This window comes from Felis catus, chromosome B4, assembly GCF_018350175.1.
Source record: "Felis catus isolate Fca126 chromosome B4, F.catus_Fca126_mat1.0, whole genome shotgun sequence".
Taxonomy (NCBI): Eukaryota; Metazoa; Chordata; class Mammalia; order Carnivora; family Felidae; genus Felis; species Felis catus.
Window position 1 is genome coordinate 121,352,393 of NC_058374.1, and position 16,948 is coordinate 121,369,340.

The following is a 16,948-nucleotide window of genomic DNA, read 5'->3' on the forward strand; positions in this document are numbered from 1 at the left end:
CAAGTGCTGGGACACGTCAATTTCACACAAGAGGAACTTTAGTCCTCTTATAGGACTAATGTCTGTAGTTCAGTCTGTATACAGAGGTGTTAAATGTTTGACATAAATCAAATTATAGCTATAATTTATTAAGCACTGTATCATATTCTCAACCTCAAGAACTGTTAAACTGCTTGAATTACTTATCTTATTTAATTCCCCTAATATTCTCTGCTGTTATCCTTATTTTATAGCTGGGGCACAGAAAAGGTTAAGTAATTTGCCCAAGAACATACAGCCAGTAAATGGTAGAGGCAAGATTCCAAATCAGGTAGTTTGAGTTTGTCATTCAGTGTGCGATGTTACCTTCTTCTTCAAACAACTTGGTGGCTGTATATTTCTAGCAAGTTAGTGTAGCAAAGTCTTGGAAAATTTAAATTAAAAGACCTGTAATAGTTAAAACCTTGATGTAAGAAGAACTTACTGTAAAGGGGACCAGTAGGATTCCATTGGAAACTTATCTAACTGATGCTCTACTTTTTAACTTCTTTTTTGTTGTACTCTGCATTACACTTGGTTTTTTTTTTATCCTCCCCTTTTCTAGTTCCAATATTATAAAACACATAACCATTGCCCTGAGTTTTAGTGATTACTTTCTGGCCCTCATGTCAAGGTCTGGTCTCAAATTAGGGAACAGATTGAATTTAGAATTGCCTTTCATGTTTACCAGGAGCTACAGTGAAAGGGACAGGGAGACACAAGGAGCAAGTAGGGAGAGATTTAAAAATGGACAGCCAAGAAAGACTTGTGTCTTTATTTATTATTAAAATTTGTTAATGCAGCTCTGTCAGTGCAGAGCTGAAGCTGGGCTCAAACTCACAAACATGAGATCATGACCTGAGCCAAAATCAATAGTCGGATGCTTAACTGACTGAGCCACCCAGGCGCCCCTAAACTTATATCTTTCTTAAGAAGCCACACTAAGGCTGACTTGTCTCTAGTTCTGCCAAGATGAAAGTCAAGATTCAGCTCATTCCTTAGAGAAAAAAAGTAAGGAAAAAGCAAATGGATGGCCATTCTTTACAACAATAATAATCATGATACCACTACCTCACATTAGATGATGCTCCATTGTTTCCAAAGGGCTTTCATAAATATTTCTCCTACATCTTGCTAAGTTCTTTTAGCAGTCTATGAGGTGGAATTATCCTGATTTTACTATGGGTCAGGAAATGAAATTTCTTGTCCCAAAGTACAAAATTAATAATTGATGCACCCTGACTAAAACCTACGTCTTGTATTTCTTATGAGTGTGTGTGTGTGTGTGTGTGTGTGTGTGTGTGTGTGTGTGTGTGTGTGTTTTAAACTGTGCCACTTTTTTCCCCTTGAAGATGAGAATTACTTGAGTGTGAAATTTTGGTGTTTTTCTCATCATCTTATCTGGAAAGAAAAAATTGAGAATTGTGGCCGAAACTTTTTTACTGAACCTGAGGAACCTGGCTGCTCTCCTTGAATAGATCTGAAGCTTGGGTGAAATTACATATTTGTTTTATTTGTGAAATGGATTTTGGGTGTGACTGGAAGTTAAGATCTTCCATATGGCTTTGAAATTATGTGGTAAAAAATGTATAAGAGTTACTTTGGACTTCTGTTTTATTTCTCATTGAATTGAAGGTGAATGTGGTATCTTTCAGAACAGTCAGTGGTGGGATTTGGAAATAACACTAATTATCCTTCATTTGAATCCCTTCCTCTTTAAGTGTTTTTTTTTTTGTGATGTGTGATGTGAGTTTAGTAAACAGGGGGTGCTTAGGAAAACAAGCTATTTTGGGCATTGGTATCTGTGTTCCTTGCTCTCATTTGCTGAGTAACAGAATTGTGTTTTCTAAAAATATGTACCAAATTCTTCCCTTAGATATTTGCATTTTTGTTTCCCTTTGCTTAGAGACATATGCACATATTTTGACTTATATGATGCATGTAGAGAGAATTTTCTGAAGTCTTTTCACAACCAGTTGAACACACAAAGTGAGTGAAGAAAAGCTACAGAAAAGGCAGCCCCAGGGAAAACAAAATGACTAATTTCTGGAACAAGGACTGTGTTTTGTGAAGTATAAAACTGTATCTTCTGCCTGAGGTTATTTGAAACAATTTTATATTTAAGAAGCTTGGAGAAATTTAAATAATAATTTAACTAAAGATCATACAACTATAACTAGTTACCTGAGCCCATAATTGTGGTAGGTAGTTAATAGTAAGCTTCCGTTCTGCTTAATTTCCTAAGTTAGAGGTAAGAGTCATGTACAAGATGGGCAGAACCCTAGCGCTCATGAAGCTTGCTGTCTTGCAAGGCCATACTCTTTCATACATTCATCTCAAGCCCATCTATAGATTTATCATGCAAGAAAGTAAACAACATTATAGTAATGCTGAAGGTCTCATGTTTTCTATTCTGCAACCCCTCCTAATCCTAAATACTGTCTTCTCTTCCTCTAAAGAATGCCGGTTATCACAGCAACAGAACTCACCAGCTAGGATATTGCAAGAGCCCCTGCCCACCCACCAAGAAGCCCTGCCTGCAGAACTCACAAATCTTTCCTGCTTTGTAGCTTTGCAGCTCTGGTTTCCAAACTCTCTTTGGAACTGCTAGTGCAAGGATGCATTATAATTTAGGAGATCACAGTCTTGCCAGTCCTGAGAAACATGGAAACAGTTTTGTTGAAAGTCAGCCATTATTGGCTAAAGCACTGGGATTATTATTTCCATTTTAGACCTGAGAAACTTCTACCCACTATTAGCTAAATGCGATTTTCCAGTCAGGATCCAGTCCAGAATTGAGTCCTTAGAACTACTCAATGTTAAACATTTGAAAGAATATCTTTAGCTAGTGACTGGTATGGGTGAATCAGTCTGTTTATTCCTCTTAATACAATGCTGAGCTTTCTTTTGGAAGAGAATAATCTTCCAATATTACTAGATTTATAGTTATGAAACACTAATATGAAAGAGTGTGATCTGTGTGTCTTTTCACAATAGTACTTACGAAGCATCCTCTATTGTAAAGTCTTTTTAGCTTGTGGCACATTAAATAGATTTTGGTAAGCACCATAAATGAAGGTAAGACACGGAGATGGAAAGTTTTTCTAGAGCCAGCGGAATATCCCACATGTGAATCTAGGGTTTTCGACTTCAGATCCTTGAGAAGAACTGAAATCATTTTCTTCCTTCTTAAAAGATACATTTTGAACCCTGGCTTGATGCAGGAAAAGTTTGTAAAGAAGACAGAATGTACTGCTCCCTCTCCTTAATACCATTCTTCATCTTAACATTGTCATAGAAACACTGAATTCACTATGAGGAATTGAAAACAAACTCTCAATTACAAAAAAGGGTATTTTTGCAGCCTATTAAATCCAAAAATATTACATATGAGGATTTATTTTAGATATTTATATAAAATTTTGGTATATCACTGCTTCCTATATTGTAAAAATATTGCATTTGACAATTTGTATTAAAAAATGCCTCTCAGGACAGGAACTACCAATTTTTATTTACAGAATATAAGTAAAATGTAGACAGATGCTCACATCTAGCATCATTAATTATGAGGAAATCACAGAAAATACCATTTGTCCCCTCTGGCCTACTTTACAGAGTCCCCCATTCTTTTGTGTTGCATGGGGAAGGTAAGATTTGACTTGTCATACTTCTCTTTATTTCTCTTTCAATGTGAAATAAATATTCCAAGTCCAAGTTACAGAATTTTTTTAAGGCACTGTTTTTGTTTAGTCTATACCCTAAACCTGGAATTGGCCTTCATTTTCCAGAGAAGGAATATGCCATATAAAATTAGATAAAACATAGAAAATAGATACTCACCTGGTGATCTAACACTATGAGCCATATTTGCATATATATATATATATATATATATATATATATATAAATAATTGTCCATAATTTTCAATGGAGCCTCCAAAAATTTCATCTTTTCCATTTTATAAATGAGAAAAATGAGGCTCAAAATAATGACATTAAATAAAATGTCTCAGGGTCACATATAAACGAAATTCAAATCCAGGTCAATGTAATGTCAGGATCTGCTTTTTTGTACCATTTTGTGCTAATTTGCAAATATAAGATCTGTCTGAATTCGGTTGAACAAGAAATTGAATTTTAAGTCATTTAAAATTATTAAACTATAACAGAATATTATTATATATTATATAATATATTATTAAATGTAACAGAATAACTAAGAATGGTGATTTGATGGGAGGGTGGAGGACAAAGGGAAGTGGCAGTAATATAACTTATATTGTCTTACATCATAGCAGGTAATAATAAGTAATAAATAAAATGGATCAAGAAACAATGGAACACCTACACATAAATAGCCAAAAGAAGTAAAAACAAACTCTTGAGAGTGTACTCAGGGGATAGGTTTGGATTGAGAAAGGGGTAAGTTTGGCAACTCTTGACTTTCATTATAAGCTTTAAGATTTTGGTACCTCAGCATTTTCTTTATTATTTGACAAAATTTGAGAAGACTTCACAAAAAGTAAATGTATGATCTAGAACATGTCTTTCATAGTTATCTATAGATAACCTGTCAAGATGCCTTAAAATTATGGACGAGGAAAGAAAACTGGGATGTTTTCTTAGTCTGTATCCACTGTTACTAGTAATGTGAAATTGCAGTATAAGAGCATTAATTGAGCAATTAAAATGTTCAAGGCCTTGTTTTAGATTCTCTAGGAGATAAAAGTGAGTAAAGTTTGTTATCGGGCCTCCATCATGTTACAGTCTAGTTGAGAGTGCTAGAGATGAAGAAAAAACCTAGATGGGGAGAAATGAGAGCTCACATGTCTGTGTCTACTCTATCCTGTGCTAGGTACTTTACCTACCTTATTTTTGATAGAAAAATGTACCACAGAAAAGATAAAATATAGGTAGCCATAAAAGTTCAAAATAGAAATAGTAGAAAGTGGTGTTTGCTTATTAGGATCAAGAAATGTTTTCTGAAGCAGAGTATTTAGGATGGGGCTTAGATGGAGAAAAGGATTTCTATAGACAGAGATGGAATGGGAGAGGCATTGACATATTTGCTAATTGAGACTCCTATTTAGAGCTTGGTTTTTTTGGTTCCTTTTGTATGTAAGCATTTAGCTAAATCTGTGTAAGCTAGTTATAAATCTAAAATGAATTTTTTACCTATTGTTTGCCCAGCTGAAGATCTTTTATTAAATGTAAGCACTGCTGTCAAGGTTACTTTTTATTGAAACTACTTTCAACTGTACTCTCACACTGCAGAATCATAATTAAGATTTGAGTATAATCAATCAAGTGTGAGAGAATCTCAAGGCAAAATTGGAGATCACATGAATTTTGTGGCTATTTTTGATTTTTAAAATTGTGCATTATGTTCTCCACATCTTTAGGAAAGTTTTCAGCTTCCCTCTTTAATGTAACTTACTGGTTTAGTTTTGTTGGGATTATATTTGGTTTGCATGTCACTGTCAACAACAATGGGGGTTATATTTTATTTTAAAACTTGATCAGTTTGAAACTATGACATTTTCACCATCTTGCCTCTGAAAAAAGACCTTTGTGTTTTGACTCAAGTCAGAGGCCTCTTTGACTACAGAAGATATGATTCTCAACATTTTAGAGAACACATTGAAGCTATAGGACTAACAATAAATAAATACCAGACATTCAAAGTAGACATAGAATGTTTTGTATTGAAGTAATTTAGTCTTGTTCAGTTGACAGTATGTGCTAAAGGTGAAGATTGTCACCTTGAAGGATTTATTTGAAAATGTCCTTGCACAAGTGATCACTTTCTATTTAGGAAAGTTTGCAAAAGCCCTACTTTGTCATGTTGGACTTTAATGAATGACTTCCTGTCAGAAGTTCCAGACCCTTATATTATTACACTTTATGAAAGTATATTTTTTATTTCTTCTAGAGCAGATGAAGAAAGATACCTTAAATGTTAAGGATTCTAAATGTGATCTTAAGGTTTTCCATGAAGAGAATGCTGCATCCTACAATTTTGAGCTCTTTAATGTATACATTTAAAGAATTGAATTAATTTAGAAAATTTTATATTAAATTATTCCCTTACTGGTTTAACATCTATAGTCTTTAAGACTTGAATCCTGAATTCTAAATATTTAATGTTCTCTACTGACACAATCTGAATTTTTTAATGACTTTAAAATTATAAAAGTATTTTGTTTATTATAAAAAAAATAGAGAAGATAAAGAATAAAACAAAATATACCCATAATGTTATAGGTGAGATATAACCTGTGTACCCATGTGGACTAATTTCTTTCTGTCTTTTTTTCTAGTTATATAAAAGGGTGTTTTTTTAAATATACTTGAGACAAATCTATTTATCTGTATCTCTGTATTCATTTTCCTCACATTTTAATTTTATCTTAAGCATTAAATGTTCTTTAAACAGACATTAATGACCTGAATGCCCCCTTTATATTGCTGCTTCTGTGACTTCTTATACTCCTATACTGTTCTTTAACAAAAAAAAATATTAAAAATTTGTGTAATTTTAGTTATTAAAATTTGTGGCTATTAGTCAAAACTACTTGCACATGAATTTATGAGCTTCTGACTAAGGCAAACAAAGGTAAATAAGTTGGGCTTCTATTGATTAGTCTATTTAGCAAGTCCTTTGCTTTTTAGGTTATGCAGTGGTATTTATCTTGGTCTGAAGTTCTAGAACATGGGACTGTTGGTAAATCCAGTTTTCTTATTTCTGACAGCCTATATTTGTAACTGCTTTGATATAGGGGCTATTAAAGAATGGTAGTTATGAGCATGGATTGGTATTGCATCTTCACAACTTAGTAGCTGTGTGACATTGGGCAAGTTACTTCTCACTGCACCTTCTTTTCAAAGGTAAAGACTAAATGAGATGAACAAGCACATAGCCCAGAGCCAGCCTAGAGGCAGTAGTGAATATTCTTGTTCTTTATTTTTTTATCATTGTTATTATAAGGTCTTTGGTTATTGAACAGAACAAAGGACTTAGTAGAGGTTGAAAAGCATCAGAACTTCTCCTTATTCACAGTGGCTGAACTTGGTGGAAATAAACCAAATAACCCATTTTAATTCCTGTTTGGAAGCTTAGTCTCAACTTCAGTAAGGCAACCGCATGCATGCATTTAAGAAGTTCACTGTGTCTACAGTGCTTGACAGTCACTGAAATGCATGCTGGTATCACAAAAGATGGACTTGTGGCTTCTCATTATTCATAGCTAGATAGTTCTATACAAATGTCAGTGTTCCTTTGAAACATTATTATGGGTGATAATAGTAATGACTTCCAATTTACTGAGCACTGACTGTTTGACAGCTAAGAGCTTTTCATGCATTATCTCATCTAGTCCTCATGGCTATTCTGTGAGATTGTTATTAATATCACCCCTATCTTATAGATGAGGAAACCAAGATTTAGAGAGATTCAATGTTTCCTAATAAGAATTTGAATGCTCAGTTGTAGGACTCTAGTATCTGAGCTTATAGCTTGCCTTGTAGCTCTATGGCCTTTATGTTTCATAACTACCACAGAGCCTTAGTCATTCATTCAACCTACATTTGTTGAGGGCCTACTCTGTGCTAAGCAAAAGTTCCTGCCCTACTAAAGCTCACCTTCTATTATGTTAAGTTACTTATGTCCTTGTCCCTCCTAGAATGAGTGTCCCTGTGCAATCATGACTATGTCATACTCTTTTTGAGTTTTAGGGACATAACAAATTTATTGAAGGCTAAGAATAATTTCTGGGCTTATGAAATAATTATTTTCACAAAAGTATTGGAAGCTAGGGCATGGCCTACTCTGTTCATCAGGCTATCTTTTCCTTTTAGCACTGGCTTTTAACCCTACCAGACTCCTCAAATTGGAGATGTTGTTTGTAATTATTTTAAGAAGGATTTAAAGGTTTGTTAGTAGTAATTAAGCTACTTTTTGATATCTTGGTTTCCTTGACTTCTTTAAATGTTCCATAGGTATGTGGAGCAGCATAAATAACACCTCTTTCTTTAGAACACACCAAAAATGCATCAGGCAAATCTAGTACAAGAGGTTTAATTATTTCATAGAATAAATAAAAGCATTCTGGTGTAATTGAAAAATAAGTGATGTAGTAGGGACGTCCAACTGTGAGGGGGAAAATGATATCTTTTTTCCTGTGATATCAAGAATATTAAACCCTTTTCTAAGAATGTATTATAATTTTAAAGAAGATGCTATAAAGTATTTGTATTGAATGTCACTTTTGAGCCATGCGAAGCTAAAAATAATTTTAAATGTCCTTGGGTGGAGGCTAACATGTTTCATTCTTCACCTAGGAAATTATCAGTAAATACTATGAAGTGTGTGGTATTTTAAAAAAGTAATTGCCTTATTTTTTACATTGGAAATACAGTTAAACCTTTTTGGTCCCATAAGGATCAAATGGCTGGTAATGTTTCTCATTTTTTTTTTTAAGTAATTTTTCCAAGAGGGACGATCACTGGCAAACCAGCTGGCTGTTCATTTTAGATTTTGACATTGCCTCTCCTTGGGACCCTAATGCTGGGCTCTCTGATAACCAGTGCAAACTCCATGAATATCTTTCATTTCTCTAGAAGGAGGTGTGGATTTGCAAGGCTACCAGCTGGATATGCAAATACTACCTGACGGCCCAAAGAGTGATGTGGACTTTTCAGAGATTCTTAATGCAATACAAGAAAGTAAGTTTCACTCAAATTTTAATTTGACCATGAAAGGAGAAACTCTTCTAATACTTGGGAGCGATAATAAAACTAGAAACTTAGATGCCATGCTTTAAAAAATGTCTTAAAAGAGATACTGTGTAAGATAATTTTGAGACCAGAAAAGATGGCTACTAAACTGCAGGTTTAATTTGTGAAACTGAGTCACATAGTATTGGGGTGTTTGAAGAAGCCTGATGGAAAACTGGAGTGGAATTATAAATTCTATATATTTAGTATTCTGTGATATTTAACCAATATCTAGGAATTGTAATTTTTAGATTCCTTGATTAATCATAAATAAAACTCTTTGAGAAACCAGAATATTATTCCTTTGCTCAAATGTAAGAGTATTAAGAAGTAAATTTTGATGCAATAAACTGAAATCAGGAATTTATTCTCCAAAATGGGTATCTTGAATCTCTAATGATGGGCTGTGATCCAGGAATGACCCCTCTCTTGTAAGCATTTTGATTAATCAAGGTTTACTCTTCTTACATTACTTTGTGTTTGGTAGTTGTCACTACGAATTTGATCATAAACCATACATTTACTCAAGTTGTAGATTCAGCATTGAGGATGGATGATGTAGTATCACATACTAAATCATTAACATTTGTGTCTCATTATTGGAGCTCTAATTCGAGATAATGATACTCCTCTTTTAAGATCCAATAGTATTGTACAGTTTCGTGTTTGAAGGGGTTAGATCTGAAGAGCACTGCAGAAAGAACCACTATAATTTTTTTGCTACTTTTGGTTTTGTGACACTGCATTTCTATACTAAATTTTTAGTGAGCAGCTTTAAGCATTTTCATAGCAGTTATCCTCTTTTGTTATTATACTGTCCTCCTGACCTGAGATAATTAATACTTTCCTTTCATAGGTAGGACAGCTGAGGGTGGCAGAGGTTACCTGTTGACGTAATATGATCAAGATTGGAGACCAGAGGAGGATAGAGGGTCTCCTACCCTTCGTTTAATTCCTTTCTGAATGTGCTCAGTATGGGGTTTAAACACATCAAGGGGAAGGATCCTGAAATTGAAGATAAGGCTGGTACTAAGAGAAATATTTTTAATGAAGAATACAAGAGGACCAGTTATTTGTTCTGGTTGGGCAGTCCCTTCATATTAGCTTAATGAATAAAAGAGAAAAATTTCCCCAAGAGATTAAAAATCCAATTAATAGACATTGGAGAGAAAATAATTTTTTCATTGGAAGTTATAAAATTCTGTAATTACTTCATCTGATTTGAAAGATGATAGATTATATAGTGCTGAGAGGATTTTAAAAAATTTTTAATAAATGATAAAAGTTGGCTTCTATGCAAGTTCAGGAGATGAATTTAAAAGTTTTCAGGGCTGCGTGAACTTACATAAATTTAAATGTTTATGAGATTATACTTATAGTAATTTTTGTTAGTATATTTTACTACAGACATTTATATATGATAACACTGTGAACAAGTAGAAGAGTGGAGGCTTATGAGTAGTTAATATTTAAATGTAAAACTAAGAAAAGGGAAATATTTTACTTTAAAATGAAAATAAACTTTTTATAGGTTTAAGAATTTTCTAATACTTTGTAACTAATCTGTTTTCTTGTTAAAAAATAAGTTTGATGCTGGGACGCCTGGGTGGCTCAGTCTGTTAAGCTTTCGACTTCAGCTCAGGTCATGATCTCGTGTTTTGTGGGCCTTGTATCAGGCTCTCTGCTGTCACTATAGAGCCTGCTTCGCATCCTCTGGTCCCCTCTCTCTCTGCCCCTTCCCCTGCTGGTTCCTCTCTCTCTCTCTCTCTCTCAAAATAAATAAATAAACTTAAAAATATAATAATTTTTATGCTAAGTAGGTTTGAGAAGCTGCCCATGTGGCCTGAGTCATTACTGGTAGGAGGGATTTGGACCTTTTATCTCCCTTCAGTTTCTCCCTGCATTTCAAATGTGATTCAGATATTTAACAAGTTAATTGAAATTTCTAAGTATAAAAATCATAGTTTGGTTCTTCAAGGGACTGTACTATAGATTATTGTTTATAGGAAGCTTTAAGAGACCAACTTACAAAAATGTAAAAATATATAGGATTTGGACATCAGGAAAATTCTTTCTCTCCTACAAGTATTTTTCTTGAGATGATAGAAAGATTTCATTATTTTCTTGGAATTTCTTGGACATACATATATCACCTTTAAGAACAAGCTAGAAAAGAGAGAAAGAGTATTTGAAACATGTTTTGAGTGTCAAAGGTAGGCTGACTGTTACAGTAAGTGCTCTTCCATTCTATCTCTTCCTATTCTTAAAACAACCCTATAAGTAATAGATGCTATTTTTTCCATTTTAAAGGTGAAAAAAACGGAGTATACCTCCCTAAGGCTAAATGGTTAATATTTGATAGTCAATGTTTAAACGTATGTTGGCCCTTGTTCTGATAAATAAAAGATTAAAAATAATTAGGAAAAATGAACTCCAGATTAAAAAAAATTATTCTTATTTTGGGGCAGCTAGGTGGCTCAGTTGGTTGAGCCTCTGACTTCAGCTCCGGTCATGATCTTGCAGTTTGTGGGTTTGAGCCCCATGTTAGGCTCTGTGCTGACAGCTCAGAGCCTGGAGCCTGCTTGGGTTTCTCTGTCTCTCTCCCTCTCTTTCTGCCCCTCCCTCACTTGTGCTCTCTCTCTCTCTCTCTCAAAAATGAACATTAAAATTAAAAAAAATTATTCTTTGTTATGTCTTGATGCAAGAATTCTTCTCCACGCTTCTACATTATAAAATACATTTACATTTTTTTTTCCTATAGTACTTACGCCCTAACAATAGTTACATCTGTCCAACAATAGTTTGATCTGTCCAAAAGATGTCTTAGAATGGCTGGCCACCTATAAGTTTCTCAGCTTCCCCATATCAGATATACAGCTTTTAAGGAAGAAAAGAGTCATTTTATCCATTCATCCATCTATCCATCTCACCTGTCATGTGCCACACACTATGTTCCTCATAATCTTAAAGCACTGGTGAACATTTTGGTGCACAGTTAAGTTCAAGAAAAATTAAAACAGTCACAGATCACATTTGTTTTATTTTTCAAAATGAAAACTTGATTGCTTTCTAGGAAGAAAGCATTTATATGTGGCAGTATGACATAAGGGTGTATGTGTGTGTTTTCCTTCATTATTTTCCCCTCTTCCTTTATTCGAACCTTTTGTTCCCCATCCCCATCCTTTGTTTCAGTAGAGTTCTGTGTTCCTGAAGTTCTGGCTTTTGTTTTCTGAAAGCCTGGGCTTCTGAGTGACTAAAGCTTGGTAAAGGGAGAAAGAAACACACATAGATACCCAGAGACAGAGAAAAGGCATTTCCTGTCCAGCTCACTTAGATTGCCCTGCAGTGGTAGCATGGCTTCCCTTCGGTGTGTAGAAAGGGAGGAAATGACTGGGTTGTGTGCTGGGAGCCTGCACCTGAGCCACCAGAACTGCCAGTCTTGGCTGAGATTCTCTAGCCTGAGGAAGAAGCAGATCTTCTAGCATTCAGGGAACTTTGAGGGTTCTGGGAAGGTGGCAGTCTTCTCTTCCTATTTCTTTGTTGTATCTCTAGTATCTTGAGCAGAAAATAGAGTATAGTAGCCACTCAACAAATTTTGTTAATGAATGAGTGAATGAATGAATTCTATTCTAGACTTGCAAAGGGGGTGGTTCATGAGTAGCAGTGTGGCTTGGAGAACTGAGCGGTCTCTTTAAACATTCTGCTGTTTTCAAAACCTCTGTAACCTTTTACAGTCCTACATGTGTGAAGTAGAGGAATGTCAGCAATGGCTGAACTGAAATTGTCTACCAGGCCAGTGGGGTGGGGACTTAGAGACAGATTTCACTTGATGTAATGATGACAAGATCATGGGGGCAATTTTTAGTCTTGAATTTGTCTAGTAAGATTCATAGCCCCTAGTAGTCAAAGGATTTTAGTGCCTACTATAGTATATATAATAATAGCAACTAAAACAAAACTATTCTGATTTTTTTTGTCCCCAAATTTTTAAAATCTGGACTTTTTTGAGAAGGATCACTTAGAAAAATAATATATTTCATTCTGCAATTCGATTGAGAATCACATCTTAAAGATCTGCGGTCCATGAAGCATATGTGTGTGTATTTGTGAATGAGAATTTATTACATTAGAAAGCCATTAAAAAAATATACCATTCAAAGGTTATACTGAACCTTTTAATTCTTGTTTTAAATTATCATCAATGCCCATCCTTTTCTAGAGATCAGTCCTTCCCCCCACTTTTTTGTTGCCCACTTCTCCTGCTTTGTCCTCGGTTCTTGTTTTCTTGATTCCCAGCATATACAGATAACAGACTGTGGGGACTCTAGAGTGGCATTCACACCATGGCACATTATTGTGTCGTAGTCCATTAGATTCTTGTGAGGGAAAGAGAGCAAAAAGCAAAATGTTTCAAATGAGAACTTGGAGGTTGGAAGGCTCATTGTTATCCTATAGTCTGACCCTCTGTGCTTGCACGTGTGCCCACATAATCACAGTGCTGTTCCTGCACTGGTGGTCCTCTGTGCTTCTGTGCCTGCAGAGACTGAGTCATTTCTCAGTGACATCCAGTGAGTCATTTTGAATCCAATTTTTTGAGCCCTGATTTCCAATTTTATTTTTAATCTGTATGGTCATGCTGTTTCAAAGGGGAAGATGGGGAAGAGGGAGGTGCTGACATATATTGCACATGTAATCTTGCCTGGCAACTCTCGCTTGGCTTTTTACCTATATTATTGTATTCAGTCTTAAATTCTTTTTGCCTTAATTTCCACATCTGATAAAGGGGAATAGTTACAGTAAATCTGCATAAAGCCCTTAATGTAGTGCCTGGCACATGGCAAGTGTTGGCTGCTACCTTGTCCTCATTCCTCTCAATAATCCTGTATGGTAATTTGTATTATCCTCACTGAAAAGAGAAATGTATTAAAGCTTAAATAAGTTAAATAATCTAATGGCTAGTAGGTGTGAAGACTAGCATTTGAATCCAGGCTTGTCTGATTCCAAAGCTCATGCTCTTTCCAAAGAAAGGGAAATTATGGTCAGGAGACTCAGGATCTTTAATGTAGAACATCATTGACCTCCTTTCAAGTTGCTAAAAGGTAACCAAGGCTATTGAGCAAAGCTAGAATTAGGTACTCAGTTCTTCTCTAAGTATCACTCTCAGATTTTAAGAGGTGCTGTTATTATCTGCCTTGTTGTAGAAGTAACCATAACCACGGTGTCTGTCTGTTTCTTTAGAATGAAGTAGTGGCAAGAGAAGCTCTTCATAAGAAACATGCTGTCCCAGGAACAAGTTAATGATCTTGGCCCCATTGCAGAGTGCCCTGTGGGTACCCCATGCTATTGTCTATGCCCCGTTTTATATAAACCGCATCATTACTGAGCCAGAAAATGCCAATGACATTTTTTTAATGACTACACATTTTTAAAAATTTTTATGACTTCTTTTTTCAGAGACCTATTTTTAATCTTAAAGTATTTCAAGTAAACTTTCCATGGCAGAAAAAAAGTACCTACTCTCAGATCTGTAACAGTTAGAACCCCAGCTTTCTTACCCCAGGTTTTCTTTGGGGAGATGTTAACACAGCCATTTAATTGTTACTGTAACACACTAGTAGAGATTTATAAACTTTTTAAAGCAGTAGAAGCTGTTGTTTCTTCCTCATATGTATTTTCACGTAATATCTCAATATATAAAACAGGTAACTGAGTTGTTGGGAGTAGCTGGGGGTAGAGGGTGTAGGGCTTTGCCCACTCAGTTTCCTCGTTGTCCCTTCCATGAAACTCCCCAAAAAGGTCCTGGGGTTCCAGGGAACACACTTTGAAAACCGCTGACCTTTGGCAAGAAGTAAAGCCAGCTAAGGGAAGATTCATGTCCTTTCCAATTGCTTTATTTATTTTGATTTTTCCAAATTTGCCTTTTTTTCCCTCCTCATTGTACACCAAGCCGTCTCTGCCTTAGAAACACCATAAGATTTCATTTGAAGCGTAATGAACAGAGAGTCCTAGATTTGTTGGTATCATACAAATGTTAAGTAGTGTTTAGTTTTTAAAATCCCACCTTCAGGTACTCAGAGTTTTACTGCGTCTCTTGTGTTTCTCTGAATTTTTAAAAACATTTAATTTGATCTATTTGTTAAATTTTAAAAAGTGTCAGACCTGTCAGGTGACAGATGTAAAGTCTAGCTCTATTCAGATAAATATTAAAACTAGGGCAAGATAGTTGGTTGGTGGTTAAAGGACCTCCTGTGTACTTGAAAGCCAAACATGATTTAAGAACAGTAGGATTCTTTCCACAGAAACAGGAAGCTAGCTAGAAACATCGTGGATTTGGGGGTCAGAACTGGGTTAGATTTCATCTCTGTCACTTACTGTGTGGCCATACTTCGTGTCTCTGAGCCTGGCTTTTTTCTCAGAATGTCCCTCTCTTAAAGTATTTTGAGGATGAAAAGGGAAAACAGACCTGAAAATCCTTAATACACAGTCGGCACTCAATACATTGTAATGCCCTTGCGTATGTCTCCCTTCCCACTTCCTTCATATTTAATTTCTGGGTCTGAGAGAGAAACAGATACTTCCAAGCAATCACACTAAGAGAACTAGAATAAGAAAAAAAAATTGATAGAACCTTACAACTAGTTTTTACTTATCTAGAAATGGGCATTGAGCGCCTCCTATTTGCTAGTCCTTACATCAGTTGTGGAGATGCCATGGGCCTTTCCCTGGAAGAGACCCTGGGGCTAGATGTGAAGGTGAACTTCTTATAAAACAGCCAGCTATGTTCAAATTAAGATTTTTTTTAATGTTTGTTAATTTTTGAGAGATAAAGAGACAGATGTGGGCGGGGGAGGGGCAGAGAGAGAGAGGGAGACACAGAATCTGAGGCAGGCTCCAGGCTCTGAGCTGTCAGCACAGAGCCTGATGTGGGGCTGGAACTCGGAAACTGTGAGATCATGACCTGATCCGAATTCGATGCTTAACTAACTGAGCCACTCAGGCGCCCCTCAATTAAGATTTAAACAATTTTGTTTTGCATTCTAAATAATTCCCAAAGGTGTCCTTTTTTCGTGTTTTCTGATGAGGATTTGAGGCCAATACACAGTATCTTCAGAATTCTGAATATCAGATGTAATCATTGGAACTTGGGACAAAAATAGTAACATGAGCTGGTGCTCTGGAAGACAAATATAGATACCTGGATTACACTACACAGTCCTCGCATGTTGTCTTCAGTGACCTATAATTTCACTTTATTTTCTCTGCATCAAAAAATACTGAGATTAAAGTACTACTGTACTTTCATAGCAGTGTGGGGTTTTCCTGCTGCATTTGAGGAATAGAGTTAAAACAACGGTGAGTGGAGCTATTTGATTTTTTGGTATTTATTTCTTACTCTCTAAAAGACACACTGTTTGATTTCCCTTGCTTTTATAACACTGATTTGATTTCTTCCACTCATCTCTTGTTCACGTTTGTACCTCTAGCACCTAACTTAATGTTGCTTTGGTGAGCAAATGGTAGAAGGTAATTAACTTGTTTGCTTCTTTATTCGAGCCCTTGAAATATATTTGTGGTCTCTTTTCCCTAGAGAATGAATAATGGCTCATAACCTAAATGATTTTCATTGAAAAAATATTTAAATAATTGCAAATATTTAATGAGTAGATTTAGTACTATACAGGTAAATTTGCCTTTCCATCATATAAAGAATGTCAGGATCTACCTGCCTCCTAGCCGACTGACTTCTCTGCTCTGCCTCTATTCTGGAATAGCATAGCAAGTCAGCCTACAGAAATCTCTTTCCTATGCTGTTTGATGATTTACTGAAGATTCTGATTTTTGATCTCCCAGGCAATTTAAGGTTCTTGACTTATGTGTAGCTGATGTACATGACTCTTTGCTGTACATGGTTTTTTTTAGGCTGAATGCCTACTTTTTGCAGAGGTCATTTGGGTCTCTCGTGCTTTTCAAATGCATGGTATCTACCTATACTGACTCAGCTTTCCAGTTCTGTTCACACAGCCCTTCCTGAGTTTATGCAGTGTAGGTCTGTTACGTGGGTTGAATAGAATTTTTTGCATTCTCATCTTATTATTCTTAATTGACTTCTCAAAACATTTGGCTCTTTTTTATTTAATGGGTCTAATAGCAG

General features: G+C 35.5%; 1 protein-coding gene across 3 annotated transcripts in view; it reads left to right on the plus strand.

Annotated features, from left to right (window-relative positions):
• Positions 1 to 16,948, plus strand: part of ANO4 (anoctamin 4) — a 416,845-nt gene that overhangs the window by 195,397 nt on the left and 204,500 nt on the right. For all 3 annotated transcript variants that reach the window (XM_045062224.1, XM_023257365.2, XM_023257364.2), the window contains exon 5: positions 8,641 to 8,745. In XM_045062224.1, the coding sequence (XP_044918159.1) occupies positions 8,641 to 8,745 (105 nt within the window). The remainder of the gene's footprint in view (positions 1 to 8,640; positions 8,746 to 16,948) is intronic.